Source organism: Apis mellifera, linkage group LG5 (genome assembly GCF_003254395.2).
Source record: "Apis mellifera strain DH4 linkage group LG5, Amel_HAv3.1, whole genome shotgun sequence".
Classification (NCBI taxonomy): domain Eukaryota; kingdom Metazoa; phylum Arthropoda; class Insecta; order Hymenoptera; family Apidae; genus Apis; species Apis mellifera.
The window spans coordinates 8,291,919-8,313,297 of NC_037642.1; the positions used below are offsets into that span (position 1 = coordinate 8,291,919).

The 21,379-nt window shown below is 39.8% G+C and overlaps 1 protein-coding gene across 3 annotated transcripts in view; it reads left to right on the plus strand.

Moving 5' to 3' along the window:
* Positions 1-21,379, plus strand: part of LOC409818 (sodium/calcium exchanger 3) — a 96,220-nt gene that overhangs the window by 4,195 nt on the left and 70,646 nt on the right. For all 3 annotated transcript variants that reach the window (XM_026440945.1, XM_026440944.1, XM_026440946.1), the window contains exon 2: positions 2,478-2,750. In XM_026440945.1, the coding sequence (XP_026296730.1) occupies positions 2,478-2,750 (273 nt within the window). The remainder of the gene's footprint in view (positions 1-2,477; positions 2,751-21,379) is intronic.

Consider the following 21,379-nt stretch of genomic DNA (forward strand, 5'->3'; position numbering starts at 1 on the left):
CGTAGAAAAACGTTTCAAATTTGTCTAAAATCGCGTTACGTTGCGATCGAATGAAAATTCACGGATTCATCCTTCGATTTTAGATACGCGAGAATATTTCTGAATCATCTTTTCACGCACGATGACAACAACGTATTCGAATTCATTGCACGAGGTGTACTTTTCTCCTCGTACTTTTTTTCCCCGTCGAATCGTGACCAGACTCGATTAGCATTCGCGAGCTTGTGGCGATCGAGCAAACCCGGCTGCTCGGTTTGGAAAACAGGAAGCGGATTCGATACACCAAGACGGTAATTCGAGGGCGTCTGTTGGTCGTCGACTACTAGCCAGCCACGATAACAAATTGATAACGATTGACAAATCGTCGGGGAAGTGCATCTTTCAATTAACTTCGGGGCCGGATGGCGTGCGCAATTTCATTATCGTTTAAATTAGAGCGTACAAAGAGCGTACATAGGTTACTTGCTCGCGGCTTCGTTTATGGACCGATGCGTGTCTCTATTACCATAGTAATTTTATCGTGACAATATATCTGACAATTATGTCGAATCGGCTCGAAAAATCTTGGAATCGTCTCGATCATTTTAATTTGCAAAGATTGCGTTCGTATGTTCTTCACCTCTTCGACATCCTTATTTCTCTCCTGCAAATCCTTATTTATCCGATCGAACGAGATTGTTATAAATATTGTAACGGAGCTTTTTTCATTTTTGTCGTCGAATCCTTGTAATAATCGATCGAGTTCGAGATCGAGTCATTTCACATTTTCTGAAAAATCTTGGAAAGGTTCGAAAGTTTCTTCTGTATCTTATCCTATCCGACGACTTCTCCGATCTGAGAAATGAGATCGTGCTTAAGTTTCTTTCTCCAACTTTTTAATTGAGCAGTTTTTTTGATTACCCAGTTGGTAATTTTTTCCAACTGGAAACTCTCGTGAATTCCTTTTTAAAGTAAGTGTTTCGTGGAATTCTATTCTCACCGTTTCGTTAAAGGAACCTCAAGGTAATCTTGTTGAAGAATTGAAATTATCTTTGAAAGAGGTTTTCGAGAAATTCTTCCCAAGTAGTAGTCTTTCCAAGACTACGCTGGTTTTTCATCCTTTTGAAACTACGCAATATCGATCTCGCGAGTTTTCTCGAAACGACGAGTCATAAATTTATTTTCTTATCGCGGTGAAATAAGATGGAAAGATTTCGATAACTAGGGAAACAATGTCGCCTTCTTTCGATCGTTAGAACGAATGTCGAGGAGGGAACGATTAAAAAGCACGATGGAACGAAAGATTTCCTTCGATCTATCGCCAAGTCGCGTTTAAATACTCTGCGCGCGTTCATTACGTGTCGAGAAATTTTTTTTCATTTCAAAATACATTTTTCAATCGTATTCCCATCTTTGTCTCGTTCGAAGCAACGAGGGCGGACTTGCTTCAAGTTACTTTCAATTATGCTTATACGACCGACTTAATCCAAACTTTAGAAGGAAAGCAATTAGGTTAGATGGGCTGGTTTGATCGGCGGAAGTATTCCATTGCGTTGCGGTTATGACACGGAATGCATGCTCGTCGCTGTGACAAATGCGCGGAGAAACATTTTCTCTTAACGGTAAATTTACCATCATCGATCTTTATTCTCGATAGACCGCGAATTTTTATTCGAAAAATCCGCCAAATTGTGTACCTATATACTTTGTGTCGCAACAATAGTTGCATTCGTGTAAACTTTGATTTCTTTTTTTTATAAAGAACCGTGAAAAGAATTACTTTGTTTCACTGTTTATTGGAAAAATCTTTCGTTCGAAACCCAATCGATGTAACCGATCCGAAAAGAAAGAAGAAGAAATAAGATCGATATGTAAATTGTTGGCATCGTTGCAATGCCAATTAACTCTAAAACTCTATTTGATACATGCCTCATAAAATTCAAAAGATTTTAAGTTAATCAAAACTATTAATCTTCAAAATTAAAAATAAAAAGTAATTTTTATAAATCTTAATTATAAAGTGATTTATATCAATCAATCATGAATATATTATTCTAGCTTTATGGTCTGGAATACTTGGTTCATCAATAAGACTAATTATTATTTCGTATAGAATTAAGATCCCCAGGATCATGAATTAATAATCAGATCAGATTTACAATACAATTGTAACTAGACATGCATTTTAATAATTTTTTTTACCATTTTTAATTAGAGGATTTGGAAATTGGTTAATTCCTTTAATATTAGGTTCTCCAGATTTCCACGAATAAATAATATTAGATTTCTTCCACCTTCATTAATTATATTTTTATTAAGAAATTTATTTTATCCAAGGAACAGGATGAACAGTATATCAGCATATTTATATCATTCATCCCTTCTCTAGATTTTGCAATTTTTTTTCTTCAGGAATCTCATCAATTATAGGATCATCAAATATTTTATTGCCTGTTATATCAAAATTAAACTAACAATATCGATACAATTTGTTGCAGATTGAGCAACGCGTCCCAGCCAGCCATGCTAGTCTCGCCTAGTTTAGCGACCGTGATGATACTCGACGACGATCACAGCGGCGTGTTCGGGTTCCCCGAAAGGGATATGGAGCTGGTGGAGAGCGTTGGCCAGTATCCTTTGCGAGTGATGAGATACAGCGGGGCGAGGGGGCGCGTGGTCGTCCCTTATCGCACCATCGAGGGTACAGCTAAGCCTGGAAAGCAGTACATGCATACAGAGAGCTCCCTCACCTTCGAGGACAATCAGACCGAGTAAGTGCGATTAATATTACAACTTTTTCCCTTTTTTTCTAAGAATTTAAACAATTCGTCAAACTTCGCCCATCCGTTGTGTACAATTTGTCAAAGGGGAGAGAAGATGAAAGTGAAACGGTTTATATTTATGGATAATTAATCGATCGATCAACGCATCCGGCTCGAGGGTGAAGAACGTGGACTCGAAGTTTAGGGGATGAATTTCGAATTTGCCCCCCTCGTGGACACGAGGCAGATTTATCGGCGACCTTAATTGGTTTCTCAACCGGCGGCCGTTCCGTAAAGAGCTTTAGATTAGGTAATTTTAGGGGGCGATAGGCTAGTTATTAAGCTGCGCTTTTTTTTTTTTTTTTTTTATATAGGACGAGCGTGGCATTCCATTTTTGGAATGCCACACGATGAACGCGTGGAAAGATAGGGAAAGCGCGTGGAAATTTATTCTTGGCCTTAATCGAATTTTCTAGCGTGATGGAGCAGTGGTGGCGCGTTTTTATCGAGCGATCTTATCTCACGCGATTCCAATTTAAAAATTATGCTTATGCATCTTCGAGTGTCGATTATTATTATTATTATTATTGTTCATCTCGACTCGGATCGGAAAAATTTGATCTCGCTTCCTGATATTTTCAGCTTTCGTGATGCTTTGCAATAGCACGAATGAAAGTTGACGGAAATAACAGAACTCGAAACGAAAGTCGAGTTTCGAAAGCGTGTGGAAAAGTTATCGGGAAACGGTTATATTTTCCCAGGAAATTCTTTCTTCGATCGCGTCGCTTTTTTTTTCTCTTGCAACGAATACGATTGTAATGCAATAATCGGAGGAGGAAAGAACGATTGGAAGGATGATCGATAATCGTGCACCGTACGGAAGGTAACAATAAGCCTATAGAATCGAGAGGCGAGGTAACGCTCGGATATTATGCATCGAGTCGCGGATTAATGGAATTTAAAGCTGGTTGGCCGGCTCGATCGAATAAATTAAACCGAAGCTCGACGGGCTGAGGGTATAAACGCGGCGATGTATAATATCAAGGAGCGGCTGTTTCGTCGCGTTCGAATCGATTGTTATCGTATTCCTGGTTCGTCGATTATTATCAATCGTCGGAATCGCGAATAATTGGAGCGTGGAAGGGCGCTCGAGGGCTCGTTATTGCATTTTAAAAAGCATTTACCCACCACGCATTCGAATAAATTGCGGGTAAGAAATTCTTGCGGGAAATATATCGGGAATTATTTGATTTGTTTTCGATTTGTTAACAACTTCAGTGTTAACTGAACGAATGAAAAGTATTGAAAAATTATTTGGGTAACACCCTCGGTCGTTGCGTCTGATCTGCGACGTCCTTGTTCTACTTGGACATTTTCCTTAATCGAAACGATATTTTTCTCTTTTTCTTTTTCCTGCGCGATATCATAACGGAAAAGAATAGAAAAGAAAATAGTAGTAGGTTAAATCTGATTTTCAAAGTAGGGAATACGCGATCTCGTTTCTAATTCTATGTTCCAATAGCCTATTTCCAGTAATCCCCGAGAAAGATCCCCCCAATTCTTGGAAAGTTTTTTCTAAATTCACAGGAGCACTTTACGAAAACTTTCTAAATTTATTTCGAATACAACTAGCTTCGAGAATAATAGTTTGGAAAAGCGGGATTCGCAAAGTTCACGTTCGAGTGGAAGGATTCTTGGGGAGGATATTTTACACGCGAGTTCGTTTTCGAATCAACGTCACTTTCGTCGATCAATTATCGATGAAATATGTTCTTGTAAGCACCGATCAAGAACTCTTCGAGTCTGACTTATAACCCTCCTCATTCTTCTACTTCTAACTCCAATTCTCAAAACTTGCAAGCTTCCTAAATTTACTTCTCCTACTACTCTATTAATTGAGAATATATTCGCGGAAAACAATAGCCACAAGAAAAATGCTGCCGTAAAAAATTGATCGAGAAATTTCGGGATTCGACTTCAATCCGCCAATCAGCTTAACGAACCCCGTCCCTCCCGCAGATGGAACGTAATCGAGGAGGGAAATTAGAGAGGGAAAGCACGAAGAAATCGAGGCCAGTAGGCAACGATAATAAGGGATCGGTTTTAGCTGAATCGTGGTCACGCGCGACCCCATCTCACTTTTTACGACCCCATTAATTCCCTTGCGTTCTTTCGATCGTTGTTCTCCTTTCCACGCCAAGATTCGAGAGTCACGATAGAACCACCACCACCACGGAGTGGCCTCCCTCCGTCTATGGGTGAATTACTTTTAGCCAAGAAACTACACCCGGCATTACTTATCTTGCCGGAAGAAGGTGGCTTTTCTACTTCTCGAGAGAAACGAATCGTTTCCGGGTTGTGTGACGATGCAAGTGATCGACACGAATCGGCCTCTCCTTTCCGATAGACTTCGCAGAATTTTCCATTAAATTTCTCATCGATTATCAAAGATCGATATCGATGGATTTTTTTCTTCCAATTTCTAATTTCTCGGTAATGATTCTGAAAACTTTATTCAACTCCGTAGGAAATCGTATCGAATTCGGTCGATCATCAAAGAATGTTCCAGTCTCGAAGAAATTTAAATTTAATTTTAATTTTTCGTCGAATATTGCGTTCCTTTCGATCCGTGTAAAGGAGACTTCGAGAAAAACCATTCGAAGATAATTTCGAAATATCACAAGTTTGCTTTTAACATCGAATTCGACAAAGAGGAACAAAGGCAACGCGTATAAACGCTCGAGTCTTATCGTATAAAAATTACTCGAGGATTCAATTCGAAATATTCAACAACTTTTTGAATATTCGTAACATTGGCGAAAAAAATAGGTGGAAAGAATAGGAATGTTGCTTGGTACGAGTTTTTCTTTTTCCCTCTCATTTAACAAGAGCGAGCTTGGCCGATTTTCGTCGGATCCTCGACGATTGTGATCTCGATGCACAATAGCCGAAAGAACACGAAGAACGAGGAGGCGGTATTTACGAAATATCCGGAGAATTTCACGGGTCCAGAATAAACTGGGAACGGGGGGAGGGGAAGCGGTGCGAATGGCGCGGAGATTCGTTTCATTTCTGTGAGTTGCGTTTTCCCGAGTTTTCGCTCGCAGTTTTTCGCAGGGAGAGTTGGGCGCGATGAAACACGAAACTCAACTCGTCATCGCGACGCTTGTCCCGCCGCGAGATGGAATTTTCTGTTCGAGACAAATGACTCTCGTCTCTTTCGAAGAACGCGGCGGAAAAGTCGAGGAAGAAGCGGAATAGAATGGTGGAGGGTTTCTTATTCTCGATACACGATATCGTGTTCGTTTCCCCCTTTTTTCCTATCTCTCTCTCTATCTCGAGATGTTGTTTGTTGACGGAAAAGTTTCTTCCTTGCGTTTCTTTCTTCCATCGTCCCGAATAAGAACTAATTATAGTATGTCAAGTATAATATTAAAAGAATTGGAAGAATTTGTAACAAAAATTTTGGACTTCTTGATTTCATTTCCCGCGAATCCGTCATTTTGTCGAAGAAAATTTAAATTTATAGGTGGGAAAGATCTTTTGAAACAATTCCACGGGTCGAATTTTGCGAAATCTCTTTTAAATAAATGGATGAATATCGAAAGAAAATACGACGGTGATAATTCGATGTTGACGTTCTCGGTATTTATAGAGCGGATAAGCGACGATAATATTGATAATACAAGAAAGGGAGAGAGAAACGAAGGGAAAGGGAGAAGATGGAGAGCCATTGAACAAATAAAAAAAAAAAAAAAAAAAAAAAAAAAGCGCGAGTCTGTAAGTGGACTAATAGAGGGGCGGGAAGCCCGTAAAATGCGGCATGTTACACCCCTGCGCGCCCTTCGTTCCCCTGGCAAGCCTGTTAACTTCTCAAGTGCTAAACACCCTCGTATCTCGGCTGCTTCCAATCTTTTTCCACGTAAAAATATACTCCTGTTTGCCCTGTCTGAAAAATCAAGCGATTTTTTTCTCGAGACGGGAGGAAAAGGAGGAAAATTTCTGTATTTTTCTTTCCTTTTTTCCTTTTCCTTCCTTTTCTCCCCGAAGGGGTCATCTTATCTCGGACTTGTGCAAACGCTATACTAGAATTTCCTGAAAATTAACAAATGAAATAATATATTGTATCGAACGTTTCACGGTCACGTTCTTCCCTGAATCGAGTTTACGAGGCCACCGGTGTTATATTATCCCGATGAAAGCTCGAGCCTTTAAAAGCACGTCTACATCTTCTACGGGATAGAGAATCTGTCGATAAGTTTGCATCTTTCAAACTGATAGATCTAGTCGGTCCCTCAATAATACTCGAAGAATTTCGAAGATCGATGTTAATGGAAATTATATCCTCAACTCTTCCTCTCTTCCTCGTTTCTTCGATATCGATTATATTTCCAAATCCTCGTTCAGATATTCGAAATTCGAAATTTCATTCGCGATTTGTCCGAAATAAATCGTAGAAGAAAGTCGATTCTTGCTTGTTGGAAAGTTAGAAGATCGATAAGAGAGAGATGGCGAAAGTAAGAAAGGGGGCGAATTTCTTCTTCGAAATATCGTCGCACGCGCGATTTTTCAACCAGAAACTTGTTTTCCATTCCTGAAACTTTGATCCATTTAACGGCCATTCGATTTTTATCCGTCGAGAATAGATGAAGGAGGGGGAGAAAAAAAACGCAATTACTCGACCGTTCAAATATTTACCGAACGACGAAACCGGGGAGGAGGAGGAGGATTCCGCGTCAAATCGTGGTTGATTTCGGTAGGGATTGGTTCCAGATGCTACAGTTGGTTCGTGGAACAGCTTTGTTGTTCCAGATGCGATAAATCAACGTCTCAGGACCAATTCCAATTCTCCTATCCCCGATTCGACGACTTTCTGGAATTTGCAATTATCCGGAAACGCGAGCGTGTGAATTACCATTGGACGGATAGGAATCGAAAGATCGTGTAAATTGTATGTACACTTTCGCCTTCTTTTTAATTGAATAGCGTGCAGAAATTATTGAATTATTTCCTCGAAAGACAAATTTTATTCTTCTTCTTCGATTAATTCATTGTAACGTTACGTAATGAAGAGTATAATTATTTTACAAATTTTGATAAGGGAATATCAACAAGGGATAAGATATATATATATATATATATATATATATATATATATATATATATATGCAATTGTGACGTAGTTATGAAAGTTATTTAAAAAAAAAAAAAGGAATTTCGTTAAATTTTTTCTAATTATCGTTTTTTTCCCCTCTTTCGTCAAGAGGTTATTTTACACGTACTATTAATTTTCATAAAAGTTTAACGAAACTTTTTTTATCATATTTATAAAATTATAATCGCGTAAAAGTGTTGTTAAACACGAAATGCAATATCTCCTAATCAATCGCATACATAACTGCATTGATATGCAAATGGTTTTCGTAACCGTTGTTGTATAATCAACGTGTGCCTTCGTTACCGGCCTCATTATTTCATAGTTATTATCTAAATGATCCCACAATAATTTAAATTACCTAATTCCCTGCTATTACATTATTATTAAACACGTTATCGTTTAATGATAAATTTATAATGCACGTCGATCGAAAGAAAATACATTTACTTGAAGAGAAGAGACGTGTTTCGGAGAAAGAGATTGAGAAGAAAGAAAATCTTCGATAGAATTTGTTTCTCAGTCTCGGATCAGAACTATTCGTTCGCGCATCGAAACAGAGTCACGAGAAAATTGCGAAATCGACTCGCGTCGATGTTTCACGGAACCGTGAAGAGGAAGGAAGGAGGGAAGAAAGGAAGGAAGATTCTTGGGACGACGTCGACGCTCGTTAAGAGGCTTTGGAATCGGTGAACTTGGTCGACGTTTCCGTCGATCGCGGGACGAAAACTCGGCCGAAAACTCGAACGTCCCCGAAGTCGAGAGTCGGAAGTCGAGAAATTCCATTGAATGGAAGGAACTTTTCCCCGTTCTCTCATCGATTCACGAATTTGAAACTCGTCACTCGAAACTACTTATCTCTCCTTCCCCCGCAGATAAGATAATTCGGCCAATTCACGCGGAGCTTAGAAAAATTCGAGTCGACTTTTTAAATTATATTTTTCGACTTTTAAACTCGATCCCTTGATGGAAATGTTCGGTCGACCGTGAAAGTGTCCCATTTTCTACTTTTACGTATTTTGTCGTCGGGAATCTAATCGAGCAGTATCGATCGTTAACAAGGATGCAAAGATAGAACGATTGGAAGGTTAAGAAAAGTGTGTCAATTTCAAATGGATCGTCGTGCGTGTACATAAGCGGTTATAGCGTTGAAATGGAAACTTGGAAAGTGTCGGTACAGTATCAACCAAGAATTTTTCCACTCATTTTACCAGATTGAAAGCCACATCTGTGAAACTATTTTCTACGATACATGAGAATCTTTCAAAGAAGATCTAAAGACTTTCAACGATAATCACGTGCGATTCCGTGTGATTCTGAAAGCCTCGAATCTCTGACGATGTATAATAAACATCTTTTCCTTATATTACGTATAAAACTGAAAAATATCGGAGTCGCGTGAAACACGATACGTAGAAGAAAATCCTCTAAGGTTACATAAATTCCAAGAAGTTAATACAGCGTTCATGGATGTGATAGGATCGGAAGATGGAGCGAATCATCATCCATCACGAATCGTATTTCTCGTAGATATTTCACCACTGTTCGACCGTCCTCGTGACGACATTCTTCGCGCGTTCGAATACCAAGTGCGTGGATGGTGGTTGAAAAAAGGGGATTGTGGATCATAACGGAGGTTAAGATTGATCGATGAACACACACACGTACATACACTGGATACGCCCACGATTCTCTCTCTCTCTGTCTCTGCGTATCCATCTCCACCCTTCTTCATCCTCCTCCACGATCACACGTCCCAAATTTACGAGCGACCCGACCATAATTTTCCACGGTTTTGCGGAATGACTTTGATCGTTTAGGAATAAGAATCCTCGCTCTCTCGCCGCAAATCATGATTTTCGAAATTTTAAAGGATTCTGTTCCACGAAGAAAGATCTCGACGAGTTATTATTCTTTATTATTATTGTTTTTTTTTTTCACTCATTGGTATTCGTGTTTGAGATTCGTTGATTGAAGAAGATGGAAGAGAGGTTTCTTTAATCGAAGAGTAAATATTCCATCCTTGGCCAAACATCCATTCGCGTTAGATGTTTCGTTGAAGCTTGATGCACGAGGCACGAACAAAAAGTTGAGGCAATGATTCGCTCGATTCGTTTTAGTATCCCTTTAGTATTGAATTTGGAGAACTTTTGAACGAAATATTTTCCAATATTCTTTTAAATTATCCTAATCGAACTTCTTAAGTTTAAGTTTTCTTACTTTACTGCTGTTATTAATTTTAAATATTCAGAATTAATGAAAAATTTCGTCTGAAGAATTCGAATTCGTCGAAGTTCTATTTGGATTTTTCCACGATTGAACGAGGAAGATTGAACCGCTTTAAAACGTATTACGTATATAATCACTGTTTTCCAATCGAGCGGGGAAACACGGGAGAGTGTATTTTTCGTATTGCCACGTAACAACCGCCGTTCGAGTTTTTAAAGCCGGAAAGAGCGGGTTTCTCCTGTGCCGTGAAAGGGGCAAGAAGGTGGAGGGAGAGAGAAATGAAAGCGAACGACCCACCTCTAAAACGTCAGCGTGAATGCTGACTTAAGCGGCTTGCGAGAGAGGTTGCCCTGCGGATGGAAATATGAAATAACTATGACCAAGCTCGCGGTGCTCGCGGAATGAGCGTAATATCGCCCCCAGGATCCTGATGGGATTATCTTCTCGCGTATTTTTTATTATTAGAGAGAGTGATGATCGAGAGAGGGTAAAATTTGCCTCCCCGTCGTTGAAATATCCCGTCGGTGAAAATTCGTAAGCAATTGAATAACGAATAATTGGACGAATGAACGCGTTGTTGAAATGGAAACCGTGGAAAATCGCGGGATTAATTTCGATCCTAACGAAATATTTTAGGATTTTGTTGTTAGGTAATAAACGTCGCGTGTTATTGAAAATCCTATAATATATATATCTCGAGGTGTAAATGGGCGCACTGTAATTGGCTCACTCGTGACGGATGTAATTGCCGCGACGTTAATTTTAATCGTTTAAAAAAACGAAAGAAAAATTCACACGCGACGAAAAAACACTTCGATTGCACGACGATAATTGGACGACGAGCAAAATGAAAAGGTTCATTCTTCGATCGAAGAGGAAAAAATAGAAATGAAAGATAAAAACCGGCAACTTCTCGAGTCTTGTCAATTCGTTAATTTTTCCCTTTCGATTGTTTCCTTCCCTCGCATTTCTTCCATACACACACACACACACACATATGCGCGTAACTTGTCGTACGTACAAACCGGTGCACTTTCGCAAGCATATCCGATTGCACGTGGAATTAGTCTCTTTGGGATATCGGTTGTCAGTCTCGTTGTTCCCATCCAACGATCTAATTTTCCCGCGAAAATCGATATCGCACGAACGACGAGGAGGCATGTTGTCGCCAAACCCTCTTCTCTCTTCGTAGCCCAGACACGAACGATTATTGCAAATTCTGCCGGATTTATCGCTCTCGATGCGCTGCCTAGTTGCTCCACCTTTTCGAGTAGCGGATTATCGTGGATATTTCACGGTAATCTCGCTATTTGCATAATCGAACGTGCAACTTTTCGAGAATCTCCATGTCCTCGCGGCCGAAATATAACATTGGAGAAGAGGGGGAGGAGGCATCCGTTCGTTGGACGGAATTCGCGCGGATTCATTCGAATTATTCGAGTGGTGGAAAAATTTCGGATGGGTTGTAAGGGGTGGGAAGTAGAAAAAGAAAAGAAAAAAAAAGACGAAGGGGACGACGAGGCGAATACGTTACACGACGTATTATACGTAGGTGGCCTATCGCTTGTATGGATTGATAAATCCATACTGTGAAAAAGCGACAGACGGACGGACTTTTATGCCTGGATGACAGCCGTTTCGATATTCAACGTCGACCACTTTTCCCTAGAATGCCGCTTTATCGTCTCTTCTACGTGTCTTCTGTGTATGTTCGAACCATTTGCCACGTGTACTCGCATATTTTTTACTTCTCTCATCCTCGAAAACTCGATGATGGATACGATCGAATCCCTCAACTTCGCGATTTTTTGAACGCGGTTTCTAAAGATATCCTCTTTTCTTTTTCTTTCTTTTTTTTGGAATAAAAATTGTTCCCGAAACTTGCCAGAAACTGGGCAAAAATATTTTCCAAAGTTTCAAACGCAATTGTCGCGATAAGAGCGACCGTTCGTGGTCGTTCTAATTTTCTAGAAAATTCCAAACTCAGAAATGATCGCAGGTATCGATATTTTTATTCGGTGCTCGAGTTGGCAAAGTTGCGCGTTTAAAAACAGAGTGGAAAGTTTCGTAAACGAAGGGAAAGAAACGAGATTTTCTATTGGAAAGTTGTTTTTTCCATCTGGGGAGGGGAGGGGATCTATTGAAACGTGTATAAAAATAGGGAGCGCGAAAGTCGCGGTGTGGGAATAGCGATAATGCTGTGCAAGTTGGCAATTGGAAATCGGACGGAGAGGGAGGGAGGGAGGGCGTTGGAGAAGCGTCGAAAGAGAGGGATGTCGCGATATTACGTTATTTACCTTTTCGTCGCGTCTCCGTAGGCGAAAGTGCTTTTATAAATGCCGTGACAACCCCTCGGAAGCACTTGATTGCCGGAGGGTGGGCGTTTTGCACGCTTGAAAAGGGCGTGGTGTCGCTGTGATCGTTTATCCGTGATCCTGTTATGAATATAAAAGCTCGTTAATTGGATTCGGTCGTTTAATCGTAATTGTTGCGATTCGTTGACGAGTGCGTGGCCAACGAACGATTTTAAAGAGGAGAACTTAATGCGCGTCACCTCCTCTCCCGCCCTTAATTATACACGATTATCTCGTTGCAACTGTTTATTTGAAACAAAAAAATCATATACAACGAATCTCGCGTTTCGTTTATATTTTCGTCAATAACGTATCAAAGTAGCCGATAATAAAACAAAATAATTTAATTCCTTTCGATCGATGTATCCAATCCTATTATTACGCCATTACTTATCAATTTTTTTTTTCGTTCCAGAAATTTGGACAACGATACCTTTTTCCCCAATCGAGCTTTAATTATTCAAAGGGTTGAAAAAATCGAGTTACTCGATGCTATTATAGCGTGCCGGATTCCAGTTGATAGAATTTATTATTAACATGCGTTTATTAATTAACCATTTAATAATTCCGCGTGTCGATCGTTCGTTAAAAGCGCAGCGAAAGTGCGCGCGACTTTTACGAGCAAACGTCGATTTCCTCTTCGATCGTGGGTAAAAAAAGGAATCACGCTGTCGTGCAAACGTGAGAAAAAAAAGAAAGGAAAATTGGAGTTGAAAATATTCTTCTAATTTCTTTAGAAAAGAAAAAGTGGAAATCCTCGACGATTTGACGCGAAGAAGATCTCTTCGGAATGGGAAACGGTGAGGAGCGAGCGATTCGCTGGGTGTTGAATAATTCGGGTGAAACTTTGCCTTCCAGTCCATAATCCCGATCTTGGCTGGAAGTCACGTTTAAAATTTCAAAATTTCGCGGCGAGCTGATAGGCCAGACGGGGGGAGGGGAAGGCGTGGAACCAGCTGGTACTTATGCACCGTTTTCAAAGCGGATAAATTACAATCGCGGTCTGCCATTGTGAGGATTCTCCCCGATCTCTCTCTCTCTCTCTCTTTTGCCTGGAAACTCGTTAATTTCTGAAAACCGAACTTGGCCGGACGAAATTTCAATGTTGAATATTCTCGAATGTTAATTAATCTCTCTTCTTTGGAGTGTCTTTTTCGTAGAATCGAATATGGTTCGTTGTTCGATCTCAATTGTTAAAAACTTTATGAATTCCAGTGTTGAAGAAAGGAATCTCTTAACATTAATTTCCAATCTTTATTTCCTTGCGACAAGAAATTTTGCATTTTCCTATGAATTTTTGTTGTAATAATTTTTGCTGATAATGTTTGATCATCGAACTATCTAAAATTTTATTAATATTATTACGCATCTTGGAGAAGATCTCACGAAAGATTCTAATTCTTAAATATTATATATCCACTTCTCCAACAAATTCTTATAAATCGTTTGACGGAAGCGTGAATGGTGAAAAATTAATCGGTTAGAGAGATTCCTCCAACGAAGGTAAAAACGATCCCTGCGAATGCAAGTCGATCCCCTAATTAAAAATTCGCATGGGCAATAATGGCGCGGCATTAATTACATGGGGTATCAATTAACGGTGGCGAAGGGATAGAAATGACAATTACTTTTCATCCCGATTATCTCTGCGGACGTTTCGAGGTGCATCGGTGACACGAGTTCGTTAGCGTCATTTGACGTATGAAGGTTGATTAATTAGGTAGTCGCCGCCGCCGCACGATGGGCTTATTTAAACGGGAAATTAATTATCGCCCCCCGCGTACAGAAGAGCCCACGGATAAATACCAAATCCGCGACCAGACACCGTCCATTGTCCGACTAATCACCGAGCGTAACGCAACAATGTACGTCCGCCCTAACCCCCATCGGATACATTAATCTTTGTCCGATTCAGAAAAGATCGACCGAATGCAAATAAAGCCGAGTGCTTGCAGGCAAACTTCGTCCAAACTCGTTGAAAACGAGAATCTGTGTAAAGAATCTCTTAATTTATATATATTTTTTTTTTTTTTATAAAAATATTTTTATAGTTTAACATTTTTCAGGTATTCAGTTGGAAGGAAGATGATCGAAATTTAAACGAGTTAGTCGGAAGACTGTTACGACAGATTTAATAAAGATTGTAGGTTGGAAGTAATATCGTTTTACCACGCATTTGTCATCGTCAAAATTAACTCGATTATCGTCAGCGTACAACTCAACCTATTTGCAGTCTTTAAATTCGCATAGCCACACGTGTAAATATATATTTCGAAAAAGATCCAATTATCGAGATGTTTCTTGGCACGAGGATTTTATTTCTTCTTAACCTTATTTCTTCTTTAAGAGGTGGAATTTTATTTGAGCGAAATCACTGAATGAGAACGAGACGAGTTTGACACTATATCTCGGTCGTTTTGTCAACGAGAGAGAAAGAGAGAGAGAGAGATTCGTCTTGAAGGCTTATCGCAAGCTTGTAGACGATTTTCCGCATGATTCGTCGATGAACGTCGAACCCTCTATGGTTGGTTGGAAAAACGATGAAAAGTTTTCGACCGAATTCCTTCGACCAAGCGAGTCATCCTACCACTCGAAGAGTGCAATTCTGAAGAATTCTCCGACATCAAGATTTACTCTTTTCGTCTATCGCGCAAGTTCGAGTAAGAAATAAGACTGAATTGGTTAGACCGATCTGGATCCACACCTGCGTCTACCTATCATTGATCGCAGCCAAGGATATCTCTATTCTCTCTACGCGTACACGAGCAACTTCCTCTCTATTAATTTATTCCATTAGCGTAATGAAAAACATGAAAAGTGTCTTTTACATACAAGTTTCTTTATCGAAATTAGTAATCATTGTTCCTTTCTCGTATTAGTTTAGAAAAAAAAAAATTCCGCAACGTTGGAGGATAGAAAGGCGAGGACAAGAGCCGGAGGATCTTCTTTTCTTTCGCGCGAAATCCAATTGAAACTGCGATGTGTTTGCAACGGAGAAAGGAAAAAAGTGGGAAAAAAAAGGGTGGAGGGGAGAAAGAAGAAGCGAGGTTACTTTCCTCTCTTTTTTTTCCTTTTTTTTTCCGTGGGAAATACCGCGCGAGATACACAGACACCGCGTGTTCATGCGCGAAACTACAGCCCGCGATGTTACGGTCATATATTATGCATACCCGCGTATACACATACACGGGATGTTCTAAAACCCCTGTATACCGGGCAACCGGTGTGACGGACAAACTGCAGCGCGTATACATGCCACAGGCGCCAGGGCTCGCAGCTGCGACAATGGGCAAGGGTGGTGGGCAAGGGAAGACGGTTTTTCATTCGTCTTGAAACGTCACCGTCAAACTTCGTGGATAAAAACTGCTGCAAGAAGAGAATTTCGTTATGAAAAATTATGGGGGAGGAAAAAATATCGCGGAAATTTGTTTTAGAAAAATCTTTTCTCTTTCTCTCGAGATACTCGTCGAGGTTTGCGGTGGATTTCTAAGCTTAACTTTCGCCAAGAATTCTACAAGAAGACATTAAACACTATCTAGTTTTTCTAATAACAACATTCAGCGGTGTTTTGTTAATTTAAAAGATTTTTCTCGTGGGAGGGTTTTTAAGTTGAGAAGAATTTGCAAATATCGCGAAATGGATTCGAAAGTGATTAAGAAACAACAACGGATTCATATGAGATTATAGAAATGAAATAATATTTCTCTCCCCCTCTCGCGAAAAGGCTAAAAGAAGTATCTGCAAAATAATCGAAACTTGCTTTGCGTCATCGTTCGATATCCTACTTCGAAACCAAGCTTACCTTCTCAGCCATTCATATCGGCCAGTTTTAAATAATGAAGCATAAATCGTTGGAAAAATAGATAGCGGAAGAAAGGTCTGGACGTTCGCGTTCTCCTTTCAATTCGAAGGCTTCGTATCCGGCTTCGATTCTTCCCCCTCCCTTTTTTTTCTCTCTCTCTCATATCACGCCATCCAAAAGTTTCCTGGCTACTTTTCATCCTGGCGGAATGCGGGAATCTTGGGACGATAAATCTTCACGGTTCGATGGATCCTCGAATTATTGCGCATCGTGTCCCGTCCGGAGGCGGCAACTTGGCAAACTCACTTGGTGCCGCCCTCCGAAACTCCGAGTTTGCAAGAGGACACCGGGTATAATGGGACGCGTTCGCCTCGCGTTGGTGGAGAACAACCGTTGGCAGAATCTGCGAACAGAAATCTGCGAACAACGGGGAGACGCGCGTGGAGGCTGTGGCGGAGGCTCGAGTCGCGCGTGTGCACCCTCCCGAAGAATTTGCAGCCGGCGGGATTCGAATTATGTCAAGTACAGGCAACTCCGCGCGTCAACTCCGCTTTAACTGCGTGACAACCGACACTGAACTTTTAACCCCCGTTATCGGTCCGCATCGCTTAATTTTCAAGATATATTTGCGGCTGAGGGGGTAATTTTAATTCTCTCTGCAATTACGACTGCGAACACCTTTTTTCTTTTGCTTTAACTAAGAAGATTCGAAGATTTTTCCTTCGGGCTGCGTAAAAATCAGGAACTCGAAGGAAAGAAAATTACAAGTGCATTTTCTTCTTATCGATCGAGTAAAAGTCACTTCAGGATATAAGGATTTAATAATTTTAGAGATGTTCGAGGATGATTAAGAGGATTCCGATAAAATTAATATTTTCGAAGTTGTAAACAATTCTTCTTCTATCCAATTCCTCCGATCTCTCAGAATTTAAATTTCTTCTCGAGAGCGATCCATTTGCGTAAATACAAATGGTCATCGAGATTGTTTCCAAGCTCGCTCTTACGGAATCTTGGCTTCGAGGTTGACGCAACTCTCAAACGCAAAGTTTCCGCAATGCAAAAAAAAAAAAAAGAAAAAGAAAAAAGAGAAAATAGAGCAGAGCGTATGTGAGACGGATTCGCATTTACCGCATGAAAACTCGCACACGGAGATCGGGCATTATTTACCCTTCCATCTGAGTGATATTTCAGAGCGTTAAAAAAAGAAAAGAAAAGAAAAGAAAGGAAGAAAAAAGAAAAGGAAGGGAAAGAGAGAAACGTTTTGATTAACCATCCATGGCCATCCCATGGTAATTCTCGAAAAATCTCGGTCAGCGTTCTCCCTTCCTCCCTTTTTCCAGCCGTTGGTCGACGCTTGAAACACACCTGATGACTCTCGCGATACACCGTCGCGTTTAGAATATTACTAAAACATAGGCCAGATGGAAAGCAGAATGGATTGTGGCCAGCCAGCGAGAAATATGTTATCGTTGTTGCTCGCAAATGTAGCAGAAATTGAAGATGGAAAGGGGAAGGGAATCTCGCGAGTTCTTTCCATACGTTTCGTACGGTTCGATCGAGGTCGTATCGATTTCTCATTACACGCGGGGAACACGTGGTGTAAGTTAAAGGCTTCTGTGAAATACGTTCGACGATCGTTCGAAATGGGTCGAAATGAAAGAATACTATCCTTGATACTTGATTATAATTGGAAAGTTTAAATTTTCGTATCGATCGAAGAATAAAATAAGTAAAAAAAGTTTGAAATCCTCGGGTAATCTCGAAGCAATCGAAGCATTTGTTCGAGAACAAACACGTGAATATTTCTCGAATATGAAATATCGAGATTAAAAAGGATTGGATTTTTTAGAGATAGTTAAAGGAACGAAATCATGGAATTCTTTTTGTCCGGGGGAGACGAAGCTTAAATTTTTGATTCCCATCCTTACAAGAGATCGGATTTATTACTGAAGCGACGACGAAGGACGCTATATTTCGGATATCTACTACTCTTTTCTTTTTTTCATCTTACGATTTTATTATTCACTTTGACCGCAGATTCTCTTCTCGTCGAACGAAGATATTTTATCGCCGATTCTAATAATAGAAGCGATTTGGACTAGATATTCGATTCGTTTCCCTTTGGTCAAATTTAAATTGAATCGATCTCTAACACGTACGATACCTGGATAACGCGATCGTGTAAAACATTCAAAGCCCTCGCAAATATACGAGTTACACGGTATCTCTATAGAGAAAAATTTTAAACAAGTATCGGTACTCGTAACCACAAAGGAGATAGATTCCAACCAACGTTAAAAAATCGAACAGCCGTCTCTTTATCCCGTTCTATATCTGTCCGTTCTCATATCTCGCTCGTGAAAAAAAAATCGAGTCTCGTATAGATTGGATTCGGTCTCGTTTCCTCGAAACGAGATCCTCCTCCATTGGATCGATCCATCGAGTGAGACGTAAGCTGGAGAGAAAAAAAAAAAGGAGAATCTGAAAAAAATCCGCGTGAATCGGATCAGTTTCTTTTTTTTTCGCGATGCTTCTATGACAGAAATATTTTTACACGTTACATGATCCGCGATGAATTTTTTTCAGATGGGCGAAGAATTTCGAGATCGATGTCGTCATAAACAAAATTAATCAATCCGCTATTATCACGATTTTTTCAGTTCATCTCCATCTTTTCCTTCGTAAAAAATTTGTATCATCAGCTACTAGATTAATTGAATGAAATTTAAATTTAATCCTAATATCTTTCTAATTCTCGTTTCTTTTATATGATCTCTCGATCAACGAAATCCATAAAAATCGTATCCTCGAATGGACAACAATTTATGAAGAATATTATTACGTTGGTTGAACAGAAAAAGAATTAGGTCGATTTAAAAAAAAAAAAAAAGAAAAGTCGATAGCAATCGGTCGAGAGAAAAACGGATTGACTGCGTGTTACGATATTTTTATCGCGCTTAAACGATACGAAAATTGTCCTTTCTCTTCGGCCTGTGACGGGGAGGGCAAGGCCGACGGATCGCTCAACCTTGACCAGGAAAGGGGAGGGGAGATGGGATAGGAAGATTGAATTCTTGCAGAATCCGCCTCCGTGAATAGGAGGAGTTCGTCCTCGTAAAATGTAACTCTGTTTTTTTCTACTCGGTGACAAGATTGGAAGGGAGAATTTTATCCCACGGCCATTTCTCGCGTGGCTGAGATTGCCACGCATCTCGTTTCCGGCAGGCAAATCTTGTTTACACGGAGGGGGGAGCGACGTATTATATATATATATATATATATATATAAAGTTATTCCTTTCATTTCCATTAAGAATTCCATGGTGATGGAGGTTTAACGTCGCTTGAATCCAAGGTTTTCTAAACAAAAAATAAAATGGTTTCCATGGGTGGACAATTGGAATTCGCATCAGTGTCAATGAGAAAAAAGAGCCATTCTCAAAATCGGTGGATCTCAAGAGTTCGAATTCGAACGATTCTTCTTATCTAATCGTAGTATTTTTATCTTGATAAAATTCATAAAACACCCAGGGGTCTCGTGCGCGTATTAACGAAAGGATAAGCAAATTTAATTAGGTCGTTTGTATAATAGAACGTTCGTTTAATTCGTTATTTCCATTTCGTTGATAATTCGTACGAGAGGATTTCACGAAACGGGATAACGAAATATTAAAAATTCTGCGGGAAATAATAATTGCTTATTCGTATTATTTCGGATCGATTCCTCGAAATATATTTCCAATTATATTTCATTTCGATCGAATTTCTTTTTATCACACTGTTTCCAACTGTATATATAAAAATAAATTTGCTAAACATTTCACAAACGGGAAAGGTAACTTATACATATATATTGGAACGATACTCTGATCCGCAAACATCGATCCCAAGATTATTTGACACGTTCGAGGATCATTAGCATAGAGGAGGAGTTGCCTTAGCCAATTTTGAGGATGGCGAATAACATTGGGAGCACCGTGGCTCGGTTAATGTAAACAGGCCTAACTGGGTTAATGCACATTTGCATTAACGCCGGTCATCGTCGTCGTGCGCATTTCCGAACAACATTCGAACATGTCGTTGACCGGGCAATACTCGTAACGCGAAACGCGAATTAAACCAGAAGAGAGAAGGTGAGAGGGGGTCCAATCTTTGGAAAAAACTTGAATATTTCGTGGAAAATAGAACGTCATAACGATCAGTGAGATTATCGTGGCAAAATTCCTTTTATCGAGTGATTGTAGAGTTGCAGGTTCTCGAAAATTTTTTAGATATTTTCGAGAATAAAGGATAGAAAATTTAATTACGAAATTGTTTGCGAAAATGCGAATAAATTCTTCTTTCTATCGAACAGGGTTATCAAAATTTTATGGAGATTTTCTTTTTTTTTCGAGAAGGGAAAATAGGACACTTTGAGAAATTTTCCGCAACGAATGTTCTTAATTATCGTGATTAAGTCTCTTCCATCGAACGAGCAGAGTCGTCAAGTTGCAAGTTCTCGAAAATCTTTCTACCAAGTTCGATATTTTAATAAAGTTTAGAGAGGGATAGAAAATTTAACGAAATTATCGAAAAATCGTTTGCAACGCGAGGCAGCGATGCGAAGAATCGAATATCGAATAAAAATTTCTTCACAATCTTTGTATCAAATGTCATTTTTTCGAAATGAGAACGAATTCAACAATAATCCTTTGCTTATATTTCAAACCCGACCAATTTTACCGAAGTTCGGTATCATTATTTGGGAAACGATGATACGAGTGATCGACGGCGGATAGTTTAAAGCAGATCTGTCTCCTGCCGACTGTTCGACTCGTGTGGTCACTGAAACGCGTACACAGAAACGAGCGTGCATCGATCGACGCGATATAGCTGGACGGCAAACTGTCCGTACACTTCGAGTCAACGGGTTATCGTCGCGACGTGGCTTCAAGTCTAAGGTCAGAGTTATTTCAGGAACACTTTGCCTTCGACGAGCCGTGGATATCGAATGAAAAATACACCCATCGCTGCTGCTATTGGACAAAGAGAGAGAAAAATATTCCAAGAATTTTTTCCCGAATAAATATCCCTTCCCTCTCCACGAAGAGAGATGCACA